We start from the raw sequence: 21663 nt of genomic DNA on the forward strand, positions 1-21663 counted from the left end.
TCACCCCCTGATGATGATGCCTCCTCTTCACCCGGCTCCCACATGCGATTGGCTACATCATCATCCACTAATGTCTGTTTCTCACTTATGTCACCCTCACCAGTCTCATGGTCACGTCCCTGACCGCTCGCAACATGCTCCCACCCGACTGTCATCATCTCTAGTTGCACGTCTAAGAGAGGACAGAGTGGACCTCTCCTCTCAGTCTATCCCTCACCCCGACATCAGTCTGTTCTGGCCTGTAGCTGCTGACTTTCCTCACTAAGCTTGTCCTCGCTGAAAAGCGGAACAGAGCCATCAGCATGCATTACTTCTCAAGCAGAAAGAGTGGCAAAAGAAAGAGGCAGTTGCAGGACAGGTGAGGGCACAGAGGTTGTTTCTGGGCCAGGTCAACTAAGTGTGGTGTCAGAGGAACCCACTGATTCCTGGCTGTGTGTATCTGTTGTCACCTGAGACGATGTTGAAGAGTGAATTAACCATCGCAGTATGTACTATATTTTGAGTTTTTCACACAGCCCTGGCCCCATAGAATGAATGGGGCTTAAGTTAAAAACGCATTGCATCCAGATGCAATCCAGATGCAATGCATTTTTCACTGATGGTTGCTAGGATATTTTGTTTGTAAACCTTCAGTTTTTTCATGTGTATGAAAAACGTATCAAAACTGATTGCACCTGGGTGGAAAAAACTGAAATGCTAAACCCAATTGCAGACAAAACTGACTAAATTTACTGGCAAAATTGCGCACGTTTCACCTAATGCAACCTGAACGCATCCTGACACAATCCGTATTGTTCGTGTGAAAGAGGACTAAGTCTAATTCACAGTCAGTCTATGTGTAACAGAATAGATTAAGTATAAATGGCCTAGCAGATGAACTATATGAACGTGCCTATATACAGTTAGGAATTCTATGGATTTCTGCACAAATTATTCATAAAATGTGATCTGATCTTTATCTAAGTCACAACAATAGACAATCACAGTCTGCTTAAACTAATAACACACAAAGAATTAAATGTTACCATGTTTTTATTGAACACACCATGTAAGCATTCACCGTGCAGGTGGAAAAAGTATGTGAACCCTTGGATTTAATAACTGGTTGAACCTCCTTTGGCAGCAATAACTTCAACCAAACGTTTCCTGTAGTTGCAGATCAGACGTGCACAACCGTCAGGAGTAATTCTTGACCATTCATCTTTACAGAACTGTTTTAGTTCAGCAATATTCTTGGGATGTCTGGTGTGAATCGCTTTCTTGAGGTCATGCCACAGCATCTTAATCGGGTTGAGGCCAGGACTCTGACTGGGCCACTCCAGAAGGCATATTTTCTTCTGTTTAAGCCCTTCTGTTGTTGATTTACTTCTATGCTTTGGGTCGCTGTCCTGTTGCAACAGCCATCTTCTTTTGAGCTTCAGCTGGTGGACAGATGGCCTTAAGTTCTCCTGCAAAATGTCTTGATAAACTTGGGAATTCATTTTTCCTTCGATGATAGCAATCCGTCCAGGCCCTGACGTAGAAAAGCAGCCCCAAACCATGATGCCCCCACCACCATACTTCACAGTTGGGATGAGGTTTTGATGTTGGTGTGCTGTGCCTCTTTTTCTCCACACATAGTGTTGTGTGTTTCTTTCAAACAACTCAACTTTGGTTTCATCTGTCCACAGAATATTTTGCCAGTACTGCTGTGGAACATCCAGGTGCTCTTGTGCAAACTGTAAACGTGCAGCAATGTTTTTTTTGGACAGCAGTGGCTTCCTCTGATGTATCCTCCTATGAAATCCATTCTCGTTTAGTGTTTTACGTGTCGTAGATTAGTTAACAGGGATGTTAGCATATGCCAGAGACTTTTGTAAGTCTTTAGCTGACACTCTAGGATTCTTCTTCACCTCATTGAGCAGTCTGTGCTGTGCTCTTGCAGTCATCTTTACAGGACGGCCACTCCTAGGGAGAGTAGCAGCAGTGCTGAACTTTCTCCATTTATAGACAATTTTTCTTACCGAGGACTGATGAACAGCAAGGCTGTTGGAGATATTTTATCATTTTATTACTTTTATAACCCTTTCCAGCTTTATGCAAGTCAACAATTCTTAATCGTAGGTCTTCTGAGAGCTCTTTTTTTTGCGAGGCATCATTCGCATCAGGCAATGTTTCTTGTAAAGAGCAAATCCAGAACTGGTGTGTGTTTTTTTATAGGGTAAGGGCAGCTGTAACCAACACCTCCAATCTCATCTCATTGATTGGACTCCAGTTGGCTGACACCTCACTCCAATTAGCTCTTGGAGATGTCATTAGTCTAGGGGTTCACACCCTTTTTCCACCTGCACTGTGAATGTTTACATGGTGTGTTCAATAAAAACAGGGTAACATCTTGGTACGCTGTCCCTGCACTGTCCCTATAGTCTCCCTATGCCCTCCCTACAGTGTCTGAAAACTCTCCCTACAATCTCCCTATACTTTCCCTGCACTGTCCTTCGTGGCAAATTAAAGTTTTGATTAAATTCATATCAGATTTAATTCATTCCTCTTAGATTTTCTCAACACTAGTTTTGACGGTGCTTCGGTCCCCATAGCTTTCTTCTTCGTGGTCCCATATAAACAAAGTGAAATGCCCACTTATTCTATCACTGCTTTAAATAATCTTCTTTATTTGGAAGGGTTCCCTGAAAAATGATGGTCATAGGTAGTCCTGCTGTAGTAATCTCTAAATTGCGTGGGAATCCAATCCATGTTGAATTCTCCAGAGATGCTTTATGTAGTCTTTCTCCACTCTGGCAAATCGGCTAGGGTCTTTAATGAGAGAATCACTGTATAAACTAAAATTTCTCCAATAGAGTGTTTGAAAGTGTTTTTTTTTTTTTTACAATGACAAGCAATGTCAAACCTTCAAAATCATTTGCATTATTTCACAATCCTGCTTGTTAATTTTTACCATATCTTTTCAGGTTATGGCTTAACTTTTATGCTGATCTCCAAATAACCTATATAGACATGGGGAGCACCACAACTGCTACCAGTCCTCTTAAACTACATTGATTGGTATAAAGCTGAGGCTATCTCTAGGTGTATACTAGGGCCTGTTGCGAGGCAGGATGCGCTTGGCTGTTATGGATCCAGGTGGTACCCATGACATTGCATTTCCATTATGTGCCCTTCCCAGCACCCAAATGGACATTAACACCATGGGCATCCCTGAACTACCATCAATCAGGGAGTCCATGGCTACAGGGAGTGCCTCAGGGGGAAAAAGGGTGTCTTTCCTTCACTGCATTGACCCCCCAGGAGAGACGGACTGACGAAGTACACTGTGATACATCATCATATATCATCAGGTCCACTACCACTCCCATCCTCTGCTCTGTTTCCTTAGGGGCTCACTGCAAATACAGTGTATGAACAAAAGGTCCTTTCTGTCCTTTGACTATGGTATGATGAGCAGCCTATGGCTTATACATGTCCCTCTACATACAGATGAAGCTATAGCCAGGTTGTAAGTAGTTACCTTCTCTGGCAAAGTAGTCTGCAATCGTTTTTGTGACCAGATCTGCTCCTTGCTGCTTTAGGTGTTCACTTCCCTGCAACGAACTCTACATTCTGAGTTTATTTTCTTCGGTAATGAAAGGGTGGATCCAGCCCTGCCTAGCCATTTGGGACCTTCTACTCCCTTTAGAACCTTATGGTACATGCAGTGTCTGTTCGGGGGTTTGTTTGATGATCTCTTTAGAAAGTGGAACTCCCATTGCTTTATAGATATGTTATAAAATTAAAGGGGTTGTCTCAAGACAAACAGTGATTTCCTATCCAGAATATAGTAGATAAGTGTCTGATCACTAGGGGTCTGACCTTTGGGATGCCCCACTCATGAGAATGAATGAAGTGTCACAGTACACACTCTGTGGGAATCCCAGAGATAGTAGACTAGCTACAGCAATCTCATAGAAATAAGACAAGATGCTAATTTTAAAAGTTACGACAAACCCTTTAAGCGACTATAAATTACAGATACAATTGAAGTTATTCTCATAACATATTTGTATTCACAGCTTTCTATGACGTACGGCTCGGTCTTTAGTGTCCAGTTTGGCATGACAAAAACGGTTGTCCTATGTGGCTATGAAGCTGTTAAGGATGCGCTCATCAATCACGCCGATGCATTTTCTGATAGACCTTATGTTCCGGTGACTGCAAAATTTGCAAAGAACAATGGTAACCATTTATTATGAATACTGACATGTTCTCTCACCATCTCACCTTCTATGCTATTCTTCTGCTCGATGCCATTACTGTTTGTCCAAGGTTATTGTACTTTTCAGCAAGTCATGATGATGTTGAAGACAAAGTTTTCTTTCTGCCAGATAAGCTCCCGAAAGGGGTTATCTGCTTTAAAAGGAATATGTCATCAGAAAATAAGCTATTGTTTAAATCCCATTTATGTTTAACTTATTTTTAAAGAATACTTGATAATGTTATTTTTAATTTTCCATGTTATTATCTATATTTAAACAAAAAACATAAAATCCTGCAGTTTTCCTACTGGTCTGTAATAAAAATAGGTGCCACTTCTTGGTCTGTACAGATCACTTTACTGCAGTCACCTACTTATCTGTCTTTCTAATCCTGCCTGTAATTATATCGCCTCTGTTTATAGATAATATTTAGATGAGGTCCCCCCCTGACCACTGTGTCTATGGCCCATGGGGGTGCCATAAAGCAGTTTTCGCAATGCTTTGTACATGCTGTTAAGAACAGATTAGGTAAGATGGCTGATTCCAGGAAATAGAATAGAAAAATCTGTAATTAGAAAATAAAAACATATCTGAAAAAAGAATATGTTCTTCCATCTGGTTTTAACTGGCAGAAAAAACTTTGGTGACACATTTCCTTTACATTAATCTTATCTCTGTGACCTGTTTGTGTATTTGGATAGAGTCAAACCAGAATCAGAGTACTTCAGAGGGTTCAGGCTCAAAACAGTGAGCTCAAAAGGCCCAAAAAAAAGTTTTCTGGAGAGCCCCTGGTTCACCAGGCTGACATTACATATAGTGAGCCCCATACTAGGGAAGAGAGCTTCTGCATGCTGTACATGGACAGTCCATTGAGGTCCCATTGGCAGCTCCCCTGAATGGCAACAGTTGACAGTCAGTTCATCATTGGTGGGACCTGTTCTCTAAGTGCTTGTCCACACTGGACTTTAGTAATTCTAATGTCTTATGGATGGGTATAATGTGCATTCACTTCTTTTAGGTATTGTCTTTTCCAATGGAGAGAACTGGAAAGTGATGAGAAGATTCACACTCTCCACACTACGAGATTATGGAATGGGCAAGAAGAGCATAGAAAACAAGATTATTGAGGAGGCTGAGTGTTTAGTACAGAAGTTAAAATCATATGACGGTGAGTCATATATTATATTATATTTTACAGTATATTTTTCAATTTACAGTCCATTACATCAATATAACAGTACTAAGTGTGATTTACTATGTGCTATTTTGATGCAGTTTTGATACAGTTGTTAAAGCCAAAACTATTGGATTTCAGAAAGAAGTACAGTTTTTTTTTATATATAATTCCCCTGTCTTTACAATTCACTTGTGACTTTGAAACAACTTGTGACTAGAGTTGAGCGGACACCTGGATGTTGGGGTTTGGCAGGTTCGGCCGAACTTGAAAAAAAAGTTCGGGTTCGGAACCCGAACTTGACCCGAACTTGAACCCGAACCCAAACCCCATTGAAGTCAATGGGGACCCGAACTTTTGGCCACTAAAATGGCTCTAAAATAGCCCTGGAAAGAGCTAAAGGGCTGCAAAAGGCATCAAAATGTGCTTAAGAGCATGGCAAATGCTCTGCAAACAAATGTGGATAGGAAAATGAATTAAAAAAACATAAAAGACCTTAAAAAAATAACAATTAGGAATGATGTAGGAGGAAGAGGTTGAGGAGGCGGTGAATGGGTGGATGTGGCCATGTAGGCTCACGTGGCGGTCTAGGTGGAAGCGGCGTGAAGGAGGAATAGACAGCCAACACAGATGTGTGTTATTTTGCATTTTTACATAGGGGTATCCCCCAAAATATTGAGACATATAAAAAAAAAAAAAGTAATAAGTGCACTTGAGTACAAGGATGGATGGTTGAGGCTGTTAGAACTGTCTATTCTGCACAAGGTACAGACAAGTCTTGTGGGATCCAGGCCTGGTTCATTCCTGTGGACAGGCGGCTGCGTCTGTCTGTAATGACGCCTCCTGCCGTGCTAAATACACGTTCAGAGAGTACACTGGCTGCAGGGCAGGCCAGCACCTCTAAGGCGTAAAGGGCATGCTCTGGCCATGTGGACAATTTGGAGACCCAGAAGTTGAATTGGGCAGAACCATCAGTCAGTACGTGTAGGCGTGTGCACAGGTACTGTTCCACCATGTTGTTCAAATGCTGCCTCCTGCTAACACGCTCCATATCAGCAGTTGGAGCCGGTTGTTGCGGCGAGGTGACAAAGCTTTTCCACATGTCGCCATGCTAACCCTGCCTTTTGAGGTGCTGGCGCTGATACAGCTGCGTTGGTGACCTCTTCCTCCTCCCCTGCCTTCGCCTTGTGCTTCCACTTGTCCCCCGGCGTCAGTCGGAATTGCTCTCAGCAGCGCGTCTACCAGCGTATGCCTGTAGTCGCGCATCTTCCGATCACGCTCCAGTGAGGGAATTAAGGACGGCACATTGTCTTTGTAACAGGGATCCAGCAGGGTGGCCACCCAGTAGTCAGCACACGTTAAAATGTGGGCAACTCTGCAGTCGTTGCGCAGGCACTGCAGCATGTAGTCGTTCATGTGTGCCAGGCTGCCCAGAGGTAAGGACAAGCTGTCCTCTGTGGGAGGCATATCGTCTGCGTTCTCCGTATCCTCCCAGCCACGCACCAGTGATGGGCCCGAGCTGCGTTGGGTGCCACCCTGCTGTGAACATGCTTCATCCCCATCCTCCTCCTCATTCTCCTCCTCCTTGTCCTCCAGTAGTGGGCCCTGGCTGGACAAATTTGTACCCAGCCTCTGCTGTTGCAAAAAAAACCTCCCTCTGAGCCACTTCTAAAAGACTGGCCTGAAAGTGTTAGAGATGACCCCTCTTCCTCCTCCTCGTCCTGGGCCACATCCTCTTCCATCATCGCCCTAAGTGTTTTCTCAAGGAGACAAAGAAGTGGTAGTGTAACGATGATAACGGCGTCATCGCCACTGGCCATGTTGGTGGAGTACTTGAAACAGTGCAACAGGGCACACAGGTCTCGCATGTAGGCCCAGTCATTGGTGGTAAAGTGGTGCTGTTCCGCAGTGCGACTCACCCGTGCGTGCTGTAGCTGAAACTCCACTATGGCCTGCTGCTGCTCGCACAGTCTCTCCAGCATGTGCAAGGTGGAGTTCCACCTGGTGGGCACATCAAATATGAGGCGGTGAGCGGGAAGGCCAAAGTTACGCTGTAGAGCAGACAGCCGAGCGCCGGAAGTGTGCACAGACGGCGCGCACTTTATGCAGCAGCTCTGACATGTCGGGGTAGTTGTGAATGAATTTCTGCACTACCAAATTCAGCACATGCGCCAGGCAAGGGATGTGCGTCATACCGGCTAGTCCCAGAGCTGCAACGAGATTTCGCCCATTATCGCACACCACCATGCCGGGCTTGAGGCTCACTGGCAGAAACCACTCGTCGGTCTGTTGTTCTATTCCCCACCACAACGCCTGCGCGGTGTGGGGCCTGTCCCACAAACACATCAGTTTCCGAATGGCCTGCTGACATTTACCCCTGGCTGTGCTGAAGTTGGTGGTGAAGGTCTGTCGCTGACCGGATGAGGAGGTGGTAGAAGAGGAGGAGGAAGCCGAGTAGGAAGAGGAGGCAACAGGAGACAAAGAATGATGCCCTGCGATCCTTGGCGGTGGAAGGAAGTGCGCCAAACAGCTCTCCGCCTGGGGCCCAGCCGCCACTACATTTACCCAGAGTGCAGTTAGGGAGATATAGCGTCCCTGGCCGTGCTTACTGGTCCACGTATCTGTGGTTAGGTGGACCTTGCCACAGATGGCGTTTCGCAGTGCACACTTGATTTTATCCGATACTTGGTTGTGCAGGTGCAATGAGCAGGACACTGGTACGGTGGCCAATAATGCAGTGGGTCAGGATATGTGTATCTAAGTCTATGGTTTGTTCATGACGCCAATTGCAATGTGCGCAGGGTACTGTTGCAGGGCCCTTTAAGATGTTATAGCTCACATATCAGGTGAGGAATGCCAGAGTGGGGATAGTGTCTCTGTGTAATGTCAACGGTGTCTCTTACCTTGGTACGCTGGACTACTGGATCCTGGCTCACTTGCAATAAAATGAGTGTTGTTAGTAGGAGTAATTGAGGAACTTTGGTAGTAAGGAATGAGATCCAGACTAGGGATATAATCCAACTTGTCTTTACTGAATGGCAGCATGAATCCACACGAGTTACAGCAATAGCCTTGGGTCCCAGCAGGTATTGGCAACATGTGGCAGGGATCACTATCTCTTCTGCTTCTAATCATATGCCTGGAGAATCTGGCAGGTATCTATCTTCTGCTCTGTCTGTCTTCTGCTTGGTATGGGCCTGACTAGCTGAGGAGGAATTTGGCTTCTCCTGGACTCTGGATATGTTACTCACAGTACTGCTCGCAGGGAATGGTCCTTCCTGGAGTTCTGTAGTTCTGGAGGTGCTGCTTGCTTGTCCACAGTCAAGGCTGAAGGGCTCAGATTGGGAAGAGTGATCTTTGGCCTCAGCCGAGGCTTGATCCTGTGGTGGGATCCCTGTGTCTGGGAGCTCCTACTAACACAGCCTTCCCCCTAGCAGGGGAAGCTGGAACACTCCCTGAACTTCCTTCCCTCCCCATGAGACAGGGCATGGGACCAGCCCACTTCTGCTTACAGAGGGGAGACCAGACTGGAATGAACTATTCCAGTCTAGCAATACTAAACTGACTAAGGTCCTGCTACATACTGCTGCCACCTGCTGGTGTACATGGAAATTACAGCAAAATACATAAAACAGGCCTAGAAAATACATATAATTAAGAATGCAATGTTAGATTACACAAGATGACAATATACATACACCTAACATGTTGTAGCGGGGAGAAAGAGTTTAGGAACATAACTCTGGGATGTTACACAGGGAGGGCACAGCTCTCCTGGAGAAGTAGTGGCGGCTGGGAACGACGTACTGTGGGACAGCAAGCGACATGAGATGTTTGAAGCTGTCCGTCTCCACCAGCCTGAATGACAGCATTTCAAAGGCCAGTAGTTTAGGAATGCTGGCATTCAGGGGCAGGGATCGAGGGTGGCTAGGTGGGAATTTACACTTTCCTTTCGAGGTTTGTGAGATGGAGAGCTGAACGTTTCCGTGTGACATGGTGGAGATGCTTGGTGACGGAGGTGGTGGTGTTGGTGGCACATTCTCTGTTTGCTGGGCGGCAGGTGCCAACATTCCTCCAGAGTCCGAGGCAGCAGCAAAAGAGGGAGCAGGAGGGGCCTGAGCCCTTTCTTGGTTTTGAAGGTGCTTACTCCACTGCAGCCCATGTCTCGCATTGTTCAGAACGTTAATGCCTCGCTTCAGGCTCTGATGGCACAGCGTGCAAACCACTCGGGTCTTGTCGTCAGCACATTGTGTGAAGAAGTGCCATGCCAGGGAACTCCTTGAAGCTGCCTTTGGTGTGCTCGGTCCCTGGTGACGGTGGCCAGTAGCAGGCGAACAGTTTTGGCGACGGCTGCTCTGCTTTTGCACCCTGCTCCCTCTTTTGCTACGCTGTTGGCTCAGTCTCACCACTGCCTCTTCCTCCGAACTCTGAAAGTCAGTGGCACGACCTTCATTCCATGTGGGGTCTAGGACCTCAACGTCCCCTGCATCGTCTTCCACCCAGTCTTCCTCCCTGACCTCCTTTTCGGTCTCCACACTGCAGAAAGACGCAGCAGTTGGCACCTGTCTTTCGTCATCATCAGAGACGTGCTGAGGTGGTATTCCCATGTCCTCATCAGGAAACATAAGTGGTTGTGCATTCTATGTCTTCCATCCCTGGGGGAGGGTTAGGTGGATGCCCTTGGGAAACCCTGCCAGCAGAGTCTTCAAACAGCATAAGAGACTGCTGCATGACTTGAGGCTCAGACAGGTTCCCCGATATGCACGGGGGTGATGTGACAGACTGATGGGCATGGGTTTCAGGCGCCACCTGTGCACTTTCTGCAGAAGACTTGGTGGGAGATAATGTGAACCTGCTGGATCCACTGTCGGCCACCCAATCGACTAGCACCTGTACTTGCTCAGGCCTTACCATCCTAAGAACGGCATTATGCCCGACCAAATATTGCTGTAGATTCTGGCGGCTACTGGGACCTGAGGTAGTAGGCTCAGTAGGACGTGTAGCTGTGTCACAACGGACACGTCCTCTCCCTGCTCCATCAACACCACCACCACGACCATGACCGCGTCCCTTATTAGATGTTTGCCTCATAGTCAGCGTTCACCAAGCAAAGTAAAAAGTGGTTAAGTCTGTTAAAAATAATTAACTGCCAATAAAAACCCTGATATAGGGTATTGCACAAAATTATTATTTTTTTAACTCTATATGACAGCGGTATTTGTGGCCTAAATTTCACAGTAACTTATGCACCTCTAATCCCAGATGTGCAGTATATCAGAGGGTTTTTTAACCCCAGTAAGCAAAAGCCGTATTTCTGGCCTAAATTTCACAGTAACTTATGCACCTCTAATCCCAGATGTGCAGTATATCAGAGGTTTTTTTAACCCCAGTAAGCAAAAGCTGTATTTGTGGCCTAAATTTCACAGTAATTTATGCACCTCTAATCCCAGATGTGCAGTATATCAGAGGTTTTTTTTAACCCCAGTAAGCAAAAGCCGTATTTCTGGCCTAAATGTGACTCACTTATGCACCTATAATCCTAGATGTGCACTATATGAAACAGAAGATTTTTTTTTCACCCCAGTATGCCCCAGTATGAGAAACCCGTATTTCTGGCCTCAATTTCACAGTCACTTATGCAGCGATAATCCTAGATGTGCACTATATGAAACAAAGTTTTTTTTTTAACCCCAGTGTCTCAAAGAAGTATTTCTGGACTTGCAGACATGCAGATATCCTGTGCTGGTGCACTATCGTTGCATAAAATGGCTGCCGATTATGTATTGATATTGACTAACTGAAGGAAAAAAAGTTTGTTTTCAGTAGTAGTTGGCTCAGGGCAGGCTTAAAACAATTGTGCACTGCACCCACAAAACACATTTGCTGTAGATCGCTGAGTAAAGAAGCAGTTCCTCATAAGATTCCTCCCTGATCTCTCCCTCACAGCAGCTGCAGCCTATCCCTACACTAATCCAAGCAGAGTGACGGGCGGCGCTACGTGACTCCAGCTTAAATAGAGGCTGGGTCACATGCTGCAGTTGGCCAATCACAGCCATGCCAATAGTAGGCATGGCTGTGATGGCCTTTTGGGGCAAGTAGTATGACGCTTGTTGATTGGCTGCTGTGCAGCCTTTCAAAAAGCGCCAAGAAAGCGCCGAACACCGAACCCGAACCCAAACTTTTACGGAAATGTTCGGGTCCGGGGTCCAAAAATCCTAAAGTTCGGTACGAACCCGAACTTTACAGTTCAGGTTCGCTCAACCCTACTTGTGACGGCTTGTTGTCCGTATGGACGTCGCTGTAAACCACGGCAGGTGTCCACTCGCAGATTAGCTCCATTTAACCACATTTAATAGTGAGATTGTCCTTGGCATTCAAAGTTAGAGATATCTGCCATGGAATATGTGGTTGATTATGACTTAAGTGGCAGACATATGGCGGATGTGAACAAGCCTTAAGCCTAAGCCCATAGAGAATAGTAACATTTAATGAGGATTTTTACTTTTTTTTGTGATACACAAGAAAAATTTGTATAGAAATTTGACTTTTCATTTTAAAAAACTGTATTTTTTATATTTTTTCAGGGAAGCCATTTGATAATTTGACCTGTATTAATGCCGCAGTAGCCAACATAATTGTGTGTCTACTACTCGGTCATAGATTTGACTATGAGGATCCGACTATATTAAAACTTATGGCTATAATTAATGAAAATGTACGACTCCTCGGAAGCCCATGGGTCAGGGTAAGTCAGAATTATAAGTGGGATAGTAAGGCTGGCCATACACATCAGATGGCAGTTGACTGAAAGTTCATTTGGCCAACAGGTTTTTCTTTTGACCCTTCCAAATGCAAAATTGAGCTTCTTTCTAAATAGTCTTTGTGACGAGACCAATCTCGCCACATTGCATTGGAGAAGCCTGGTTGCCCGCCTGCTTCCTTTAGACTATGGCCTCATGTTGAAACACTTGATTTTCCCCTGCAAAGACTATGTGAAAGAATTTGGCTCCATGGCAATTGAACTGTATTCGTGTAGTCTGAGTGCCATTCACCTAATAATTTAAGAATGTGCATATAAGAACAATAAACACACAGCTATGGCTGTCCACTGCTTTACCATCAGCACAGAGCTTGGTCTGGTTCTTGGGGGGATTCACTGTATGCTGTTAGAGACTGATTGCTAGGAGTGTAAGCCGCTTGGGTGCGTTTCCTATTCGTCTGCTAGCAGCTATTCGTGAGGTTCCATTCGGAGTTTGGAGCATTCCCTTGTATGCCGTTCGGGAGTTTGGTGTTCTGTAAGTAGCTGTGCCTGTAGCTCTGGAAGGAGAAGATCGCCTAAATGGTTTTAACCCCTTTCATGCACGGGGTGCCGTTACAATTGGTGGCAAGCGGCGGGATCGTTCCCACAGCCAGAAGGATAGCTACAGGAGACACCATTCCATGAATTTTACAATTTGAGGGCAACACATGCCCTAGTACAGCGACCCTGACAGCACCAGAATGGAACCAGCAGTGGAATACGATGAGGGTGTCATGGATGACCGAGATGCAATAAGGAAAGGCATCTGGTACCAGGCACTCGGTATGGAGTAGTGTTGAGCGTGAATATTTGAATAACAAATTTTTATCTCGAATATCGCAACTTAGAGATTTCGCGAATATTTTGAATATAGTTCCATATATTCGCGAAATCGAATATTCATATTTTTTATTTTTTTTATCTGAAAATATGATTCCTCCCTGCTTCTTGCTTGTGGGTCAATGAGCCATTGGCCCACAAGCAACTGAATTGAAGCTGGAAGGAATCACGTTTTTAGATAGACTAAATATGACGAATATTCTAAATAAATAATATATTGCTGTATATTCGATTTTAGAATATTCGTCCTATTCTAATCTAAACCAATAATCTTGGTTATAATATTCGAGTTCACGAATATTACAACAGAAAAATCATAATGGTTAATACGTGTGCCCGAGCGCATGACAAAATCGTTATAATCAACTTCAGCATACACCTCCCCGACAAGTGTCCCCGTCACCATGGGAATGCCTGTGGGTTAGAAAATACCATCGGATCTGAGTTTTCCCTGAGATCGTAAAACCTCAGATCCGATGGTATATTCTAACCCACAGGCGTTCCCATGGTGACGGGGACGCTTGTCGGGGAGCAGTATGCCAAAGTGGAATATTATTGCTCTAACTTCGTCTTTTAGAATATTACGAATATTCTAAAAGACGAAGTTAGAGCAATATTAGGAATATTCGTAAAATACACATAGATTGTAATTTAGCTAATATAGTGCTATAATCCTTTTTTTTTGTCAATTTTTTTTGGCCTCTTCTGAACTTCAGTTTTGGAAAATATGTACACTATTAAAAAAATTACTATATCAGTATATTAGCTAAATTACAATCTATATGTGTATTTTACGAATATTCTTAATATTGCTCTAACTTCGTCTTTTATAATATTCGTAATATTCTAAAAGACGAAGTTAGAGCAATATTAAGAATACACATATAGATTGTAATTTAGCTAATATACTGCTATAGTAATTTTTTTAATAGTGTACAATATTTTCCAAAACTGAAGTTCAGAAGAGGCAAAAAAAATTAGAGAAAAAAAAAAGGATTATAGCACTATATTAGCTAAATTACAATCTATATGTGTATTTTATGAAAATTCGTAATATTGCTCTAACTTCGTCTTTTAGAATATTACGAATATTCTAAAAGACGAAAGTTAGAGCAATATTAAGAATATTCATAAAATACACATATTAGCCTAGCCATAGTCAATTAGTCATAGGAACGTTGCCTTATACTGTCAAAAGAAAAATCGCAATACGCGATTAATTAAATCGCATATTATTCGCGATAAATTAAATAATTACGAATATTCAATTTCGACGAATATAACATGAATATTCAATCGAATATTCGCGAAATATCGCAAAATCGAATATGGCACCCCCCGCTCATCACTAGTATGGAGGAGTACGAGCAGGTCGGGAGGTTCCCCAAGGAAGACCAGCGGTTGCGGAAGCGAGTAGCCCTGCGGATGCACTTCCTGGGAGAGCAGCCCCTGGAGGAATGGGTGAAGGAACTGGAACACTTAGTATGGCAGGAGATGTGGCTGGAAGATGCCTACCAGGTGCTCTGGTGGTATGGAGCACAGTACCTGCCCTGGACAGCCGAGCATGACAAGCCAGAGGGAGAGGAGTTGGATGGTCCTGGCTTGTTATGGGAGACTTTTTTAGAACCAGAGTTTGGGAGCCCTACACAAGCCCGGTTCAGGGACCTCTTTGAGTGGCGGGAGAGCAGGTATGACTGGGACGACACTCACAAAATGGAGCAAGACCTGGTCCACCTGGTGACCCGGGAGATGGAGCTGGAACAGGACTACCAACAGCTGTTCCACTCCAGTAAGATGGCTCAGCGAGAAAGCAGAGTGTCAGACCCAGGTCCAGAGCCCTTCAGCTGGGAGGATATTGTGGATGTTTACTGGGAAGAACCCCAGGTGGCCGGTGGAGGTGGGACCGAGGTCTCTCCACCGGTCCTACAGGGAATTGGGAGCCCCGTCAGGTGGCAGGCTGAGTTACAGGGGGCAGAGACAGTCGGTCCTGTCCCCCAGAGGCAGAGTGTCCTACAGGGAATAGAGAGCCCAGTCTCCTTTCCCCAGCAACAGGACACTGTATTGGGAGCGGAGACAGTTGGTCTCCCTCCCCAGAGGCTGGAAGTATGTATGGGAGAGGAGCTTGCTACCCCCTCTCCCCAGTGGCAATGTGATTTATTGGGAATTGGGAGCCCAGTCTCCATTCCCCAGCGGCAGGCTGAGTTACAGGGGGCAGAGACAGTCGGTCCTGTCCCCCAGCAGCAGAGTGTTTTATTGGGAGAGGAGAGCTTTGTCCTCAGACCCCAGCGGCAGAGTGTCCAGCAGGTAATAGAAAGTCCAGTCTCCTTTCCCCAGCAGCAGGACACTGTATTGGGAGAGGAGACGGTCGGTCGCCCTCCCTCGCCAGCGGCTAGAAGTATGTATGGGAGAGGAGATTGTTACCCCCTCTCCCCAGCGGCAGCTTAACGTAACAGGGAGACAGGGAGACAGTAAGCCCCACAACAGTGCAGATGGGACCGTGGTCTCTGCACTTACAGCACAGGGGGTAGGGACAGTCGGTCCTGTCCCCCAGCAAAAGGGCTGTTTAGCCAAAGGGGAGACAGTCGGTCTCCCCCTCCAGCAGCAGAGCTGTGTATCTAAAGGGGAGACTGTCACGGATGGTATTGCAGAAAGCTGGAACTTATAAATAAACATCCGACTGGCTTGATCCCAAACTAAGGAGCATATGGGTGCGCCCGATAAAACCCCTAGAGCTCTCCCTGACTGCTATGCCCATGCAAAGGTCTTCATGGTAGACAATTGCATGTCCACGTACCTTATACTATGTGACACCTGAAAACCCTATAATAGTGAGGGGACACGACCACCGGCTCCCTGCACTTAATACGTACAGAGTCAGAGTCACCTACAATCAAGCCAGCAAGGAAACACAAATAAAGGAAACAGACTTATCTGAGGAATCAGGAGAAGCAGTATCCAGAAGTGAACAACTCATCCAGGAAGAAGTATAAACCGCAAAGTGAGGCAGTATGGGAGGGAATATAAAGGGAGACAATCAGTGCAAATAGGTGACAGCTGGGAGAAGGAAAGGAGATGACAAAGTGAAACCAAAACAAAGAACGTCATGCAAGAGCTAGCGAAGAACGTCTAACAGACCTTCTCACAGAGCTGGCGGTGACAGAGACAGTCAGTCTCCCCCTCCAGCAGCAGAGCTGTGTAACTAAAGGGGAGACAGTCGGTCTCCCCCTCCAACAACCAGGCTCCAACCAGGCTTCTTCCATGGTAGCGCTGGCACCAGGGCAAAGTACCACTGGTCTCTGCCCACTCAGCAACCCACCAAGGCAATCTACCTGTCCCCCACACAGCCGTAGTGAGACACATGGACATGGACAGGTTTCTCCCTTGCTCAGGTGTAGTAACCCTTTATTGTGGGTGGGCTGTACTGCTGTTTCTGTTTTGTGCGTGGGCTGCTGGACTAACAAGGGCACTGACTGGCAGGAAGTCAGATACCCTGTTAGTCTGTTTGGAAAAGGGGAGAGATGTGACGAGACCAATCTCGCCACATTGCATTGGAGAAGCCTGTTTGCCCGCCTGCTTCCGACTATGACCCCATGTTGAAACGCTTGATTTTCCCCTTCAAAGACTATGTGAAAGAATTTGGCTCCATGGCAATTGAACTTTGTTTGTGTAGTCTGAGTGCCATTCACCTAATAATTGAATGCACTCAGACCTGAGCTATCTGGGGATATGTTAAATGTCTATGTTTTATGCAATAGCTGCACAGTTAAATATTCTTATGTCTTTTATTGTCTTTTGCTACCATGTGGCTAATTGAGTTTTGCCTCTGCCCTTGGAGATAAATTGGATTACTTCCCAATTGTCTCCAGGACTGAAGACATTGTGTAAAACTGTGTATTCTCCTGCCTGTGATAATTACATTTTTGGCTCTATACACCACCACAATGGATTTGAAATGAAACGAACAAGATGTGCTTTAACTGCAGACTGTCAGCTTTAATTTGAGGGTATGCACATCCAAATCAGGTGAACGGTGTAGGAATTACAACAGTTTGCATATGTGCCTCCCACTTGTTAAGGAACCAAAAGTAATGGGACAATTGGCTTCTCAGCTGTTCCATGGCCATGTTCCACAATGAGCAGATGAAAGGTCCAGAGTTAATTTTTAAGTGTGCTATTTGCATTTGGAATCTGTTGCGGTCATCTCTCAAGATAAGATCCAAAGAGCTGTCACTATCAGTGAAGCAAGCCATCATTAGGCTGAAAAAAACTAAACAAACCCATCAGAGAGATAGCAAAAACATTAGGCGTGGCCAAAACAACTGTTTGGCACATTCTTAAAAAGAAGGAACACACCGGTGAGCTCAGCAACACCAAAAGACCCGGAAGACCACGGAAAACAACTGTGGTGGATGACCGAAGAATTCTTTCCCTGGTGAAGAAACCACCCTTCACAACAGCTTTCCAGATCAAGAACACTCTCCAGGAGGTAGGTGTATGTGTGTCAAAGTCAACAATCAAGAGAAGACTTCACCAGAGTGAATACAGAGGGTTCACCACAAGATGTAAACCATTGGTGAGCCTCAAAAACAGGAAGGCCAGATTAGAGTTTGCCAAACAACATCTAAAAAAGCCTTCACAGTTCTGGAACAACATCCTATGGACAGATGAGACCAAGATCAACTTGTACCAGAGTGATGGGAAGAGAAGAGTATGGAGAAGCAAAGGAACTCATGATCCTAAGCATACCACCTCATCAGTGAAGCATGGTGGTGGTAGTGTTATGGCGTTGGCATGTATGGCTGCCAATGGAACTGGTTCTCTTGTATTTATTGATGATGTGACTGCTGACAAAAGCAGCAGTATGAATTCTAAAGTGTTTCGGGCAATATTATCTGCTCATATTCAGCCAAATGCTTCAGAACTCATTGGACAGCGCTTCACAGTGCAGATGAACAATGACCCAAAGCATACTTCAAAGGAACCAAAGAGTTTTTTTAAGGGAAAGAAGTGGAATGTTATGCAATGGCCAAGTCAATCACCTTACCTGAATCCTATTGAGCATGCATTTCACTTGCTGAAGACAAAACTGAAGGGAAAATGCCCCAAGAGCAAGCAAGAACTAAAGCCAGTTGCAGTAGAGGCCTAGCAGAGCATCACCAGGGATGAAACCCAGCATCTAGGGATGTCTATGCGTTCCAGACTTCAGGCTGTAATTGACTGCAAAGGATTTGCAACCAAGTATTAAAAAGTGAAAGTTTGATTTATGATTTTATTCTGTCCCATTACTTTTGGTCCCTTAACAAGAGGGAGGCACATATGCAAACTGTTGTAATTCCTACACCGTTCACCTGATTTGGATGTAAATACCCTCAAATTAAAGCTGACAGTCTGCAGTTAAAGCACATAAGCAGCACAGACTCAGGGTTGGAGGCTGTGCCTCAGGTACTGAGCAGCTGCAGGGTTTCCTATTCTTCAGGAGCTGAAGAGACAAATGCTGTGCACAGGATCTTCCCTCCCTCCTCACCCCTGCAAACACAGAGCTGACAGACAGAAGGAGTTATCTTCTCTGTTCTCTTCTTCTGTCTGTGAAGAAGTGTCTGCAGAGCATTGCACAAGAACAGATAGGGGGGTAGATCCTCTGTGTATCAGCAATAACATTGTACTGTACAGCTAGAACTTGTAGTCCCACACATACAACATGAGTATCCCAGCAGTCAGACGGCAGACTGGGCAGTACTTTTATTTACTCCCTTTGCAAAGCACAGGGGGTGGGGGGTTTTGGGGCAGAGTCAGTCTTTCATGCCTCCCAACCATCCCGGATCCAGCGGGACAGTCCCAGATTGTGCAATGGGCGTGGCAGTTGCAGAGAAAACGGAGCCTCTAGGTGTAACAACAACCTGCTCCTAGAGGCTCATTTGCATATATTAAAGCTTCATTTTCATTTGCACATATGAATGTAGGACCAACACAGATGCCTTCAGCGGCCAAGCGCACATGTAACAGGTCAGCCACTTTCATAGGTACAAATCTGCTGACAGCAGAGGAGCAAAAAAAACCTGTTTCACATGATCATTTTTTGAACGTTTCAAATAAATCATCAAAAATTCCTTATGTGATTGGTGATCATGACTTTCTGTCTTTAGCTGTATAACAGTTTTCCATTACTGATGGACTGGCTCCCTGGACCTCACAGAACAATTTTTAAGAACGTTAAGGAATTTAAGAAATTCATAAAAGTGACATTTACAAAACAGAAGACAGAACTGGATGTAAATGACCAGAGGAACCTTATTGATGCTTTCCTAACCAAGCAACAAGAGGTATGAGAAAAATCCACCAAATTTGATACTCCGGCATTTGTTTCAGTGGTTTACATTGAACATAGTAAAGATCAGAATGGTCTCCTCATTAAGGTGCAGGAATTTGCCAGTAGAGGTAAATTATCACCCAGGATCCCATAATCAAGCTCCCTCGTGGTCAGTAGCATTAGAGTGGGGTGTACATGATCATTTTTTGAACGTGAGTTACAAATACTAATCTTCACAAGTGCACAGACATCTGGAGTTCTCACTTAGAAGCCACACCTTTCCGTGCTATGCAAAGCGGGACAAAAAAATATTCATTGAGACACTTCTTAACGAACAGAGGATGTACAGAGGCACAAGGGTTTCTATTGCACACCTCCAACTTATGAAAAGTTCAATTCAAAAAGTTCAAAATTCAAGAAGGGACAACAGCAGCAGCATGCTAAGCACAATATGGATTTTTTTTTTCACTAACCCATACCACTAACTCCACCAAGTACCTATCTACAAACATCAAGTCCCTCCCAATCCCCCATGTGACTCAACACATTAGCTACTCCCCCTACTGCCCTCACATAGTAGTTATTCCCCCTTTGTACCACCACACAATAGTTATGCTCCATTACTGCCCCACATAGTAGAATGTCCCCTCACTGCCCCCTCACAATAAGAATGCCTTGTTAGTGCGACCACTCAGTAGTTATGCTCCCTCAGTGCCCTCTTCACAGTACTAATGCCTCCTTAATGCCCCAACACAGTAATTATGTTCCATTTAGTACCCCACAGCAGTTATGCCCTATTAGTGTTTCCACACAGTAACCAGTTACCTCTACTGACCCCACATAGTATATATGCCCACATAGCACACCCACACAGTTGTGATGATCTCATAGAACCTCTATGCAGTAGTTATGGCCCCTTAGTGCCCCATACAGTAGTTATGCCCCCTTAGCAGCCCCAAAAAGTAGTCATGTCCCCTTAGTACCCCCACACAGTAGTTATGCCCCCTTAGTGCCCCCACACAGTAGTCATGCCCCCTTACTGTACCCACACAGTAGTTATGTCCCCTTAGTGCCCCCACACAGTACTGTTGTCCTCCTTACAGTAGTGAAGCTCTTTGGTCTTAATCAAATAAAAAAGTAATGCTCACAGAGCTCATCCTGCTCTTTCTATCAGCAGGCGCGAAAGGGAAACAGCATCTCGCCTGCTGAGCTGAGCACAAGAGCGCACTGACCTGTTCCCTCAGCAAGGGAATGATCCGTGGGCCTGTGCACTTTTCCTCGTAGTTCAGCAGGCGCCATGACATTGCCACATTGTGCCAGCCACAGAGCAAATTTACTTTTAATCCATATGCAACAGAGCAGTTAAGTGCACCGAGGGCTCAAGCCACCCTGTGTACAATTGCTCCTCCTTCCTCTGCCAGCCCATACCTCTCCTTTATTGACAGGGCCAAGTGCCTGCATAGTCATCGTATTTGGACCTGTCAATCAGGAAACAGAGAGAGAACCTAGCAGAAGAAACAGGAGCAAGGGTGCATAAAGTGGCCGCCCCTGATGCACTTAACTGCTCTGTTGCATATGGATTCAAAATACGTACTATTTCAGCTGAGCAAACCCTACAAGACATTGTGCCTGGTATAAAAGTGAATTTCCTACCGACAGATTCCCTATAACATCATCCAGTATTAAATATGATTTTTTTTTTTCTTTTGTGCTTTCCAGGGCAAGTCTGAATCCACTGAGTATTTCCACAATAAAAACTTGACTATGTTGGTTGGAAACCTGTTTGCTGGTGGAATAGAGACCACATCGACCACGTTGAGATGGGGACTTCTATTCATGATGAAATATCCAGAAATTCAACGTAAGAATTAGTGTTGAATTTTAATTGCGAATATCGCCACTTCGAGAGTTCGCAAATATTTAGAATATAGTGCTATATTCTCGTATTCGCAAATAGGATATTTAGCAACATCCCTAGCAACAAATAGGAAAGTTGCCTATGCCGCTCATCACTAGGAAGAATCATATTTATGAAACCCTGCAAAAGTTTTACAGTATCGTCGGATTATAGAGAAGATAGGGCCAAAAAATTACATACAGGTTACTAGTACGTGGCATGTTTTACGTTGTATTGTTATTAAAATTTTATTTTTGATACATTTGGTTTACTTCCTGGAGACGTTCCTTAATAGTGCTCCTCTTCTCTCTAGAAATTCAACGTAAGAATCATATTTATGACAAGAAGTAAACGCTTTACAATATCGAAGGATTAACCCCTAGGTACGTCATGGCCGACAGTGTTCTAGAGACCCAA

The 21663-nt window shown here is 44.9% G+C and overlaps 1 protein-coding gene across 2 annotated transcripts in view; it reads left to right on the plus strand.

The window, feature by feature from the left end:
* LOC120997237 (cytochrome P450 2C14-like) overlaps positions 1 to 21663 on the plus strand; it is a 106588-nt gene that overhangs the window by 28273 nt on the left and 56652 nt on the right. For both annotated transcript variants that reach the window (XM_040427237.1, XM_040427236.1), the window contains exons 3-7: positions 4047 to 4209; positions 5248 to 5397; positions 11988 to 12148; positions 19186 to 19362; positions 21069 to 21210. In XM_040427237.1, the coding sequence (XP_040283171.1) occupies positions 4047 to 4209; positions 5248 to 5397; positions 11988 to 12148; positions 19186 to 19362; positions 21069 to 21210 (793 nt within the window). The remainder of the gene's footprint in view (positions 1 to 4046; positions 4210 to 5247; positions 5398 to 11987; positions 12149 to 19185; positions 19363 to 21068; positions 21211 to 21663) is intronic.

The sequence above is a fragment of the Bufo bufo genome, chromosome 4, assembly GCF_905171765.1.
Source record: "Bufo bufo chromosome 4, aBufBuf1.1, whole genome shotgun sequence".
In the NCBI taxonomy this organism is placed as follows: domain Eukaryota; kingdom Metazoa; phylum Chordata; class Amphibia; order Anura; family Bufonidae; genus Bufo; species Bufo bufo.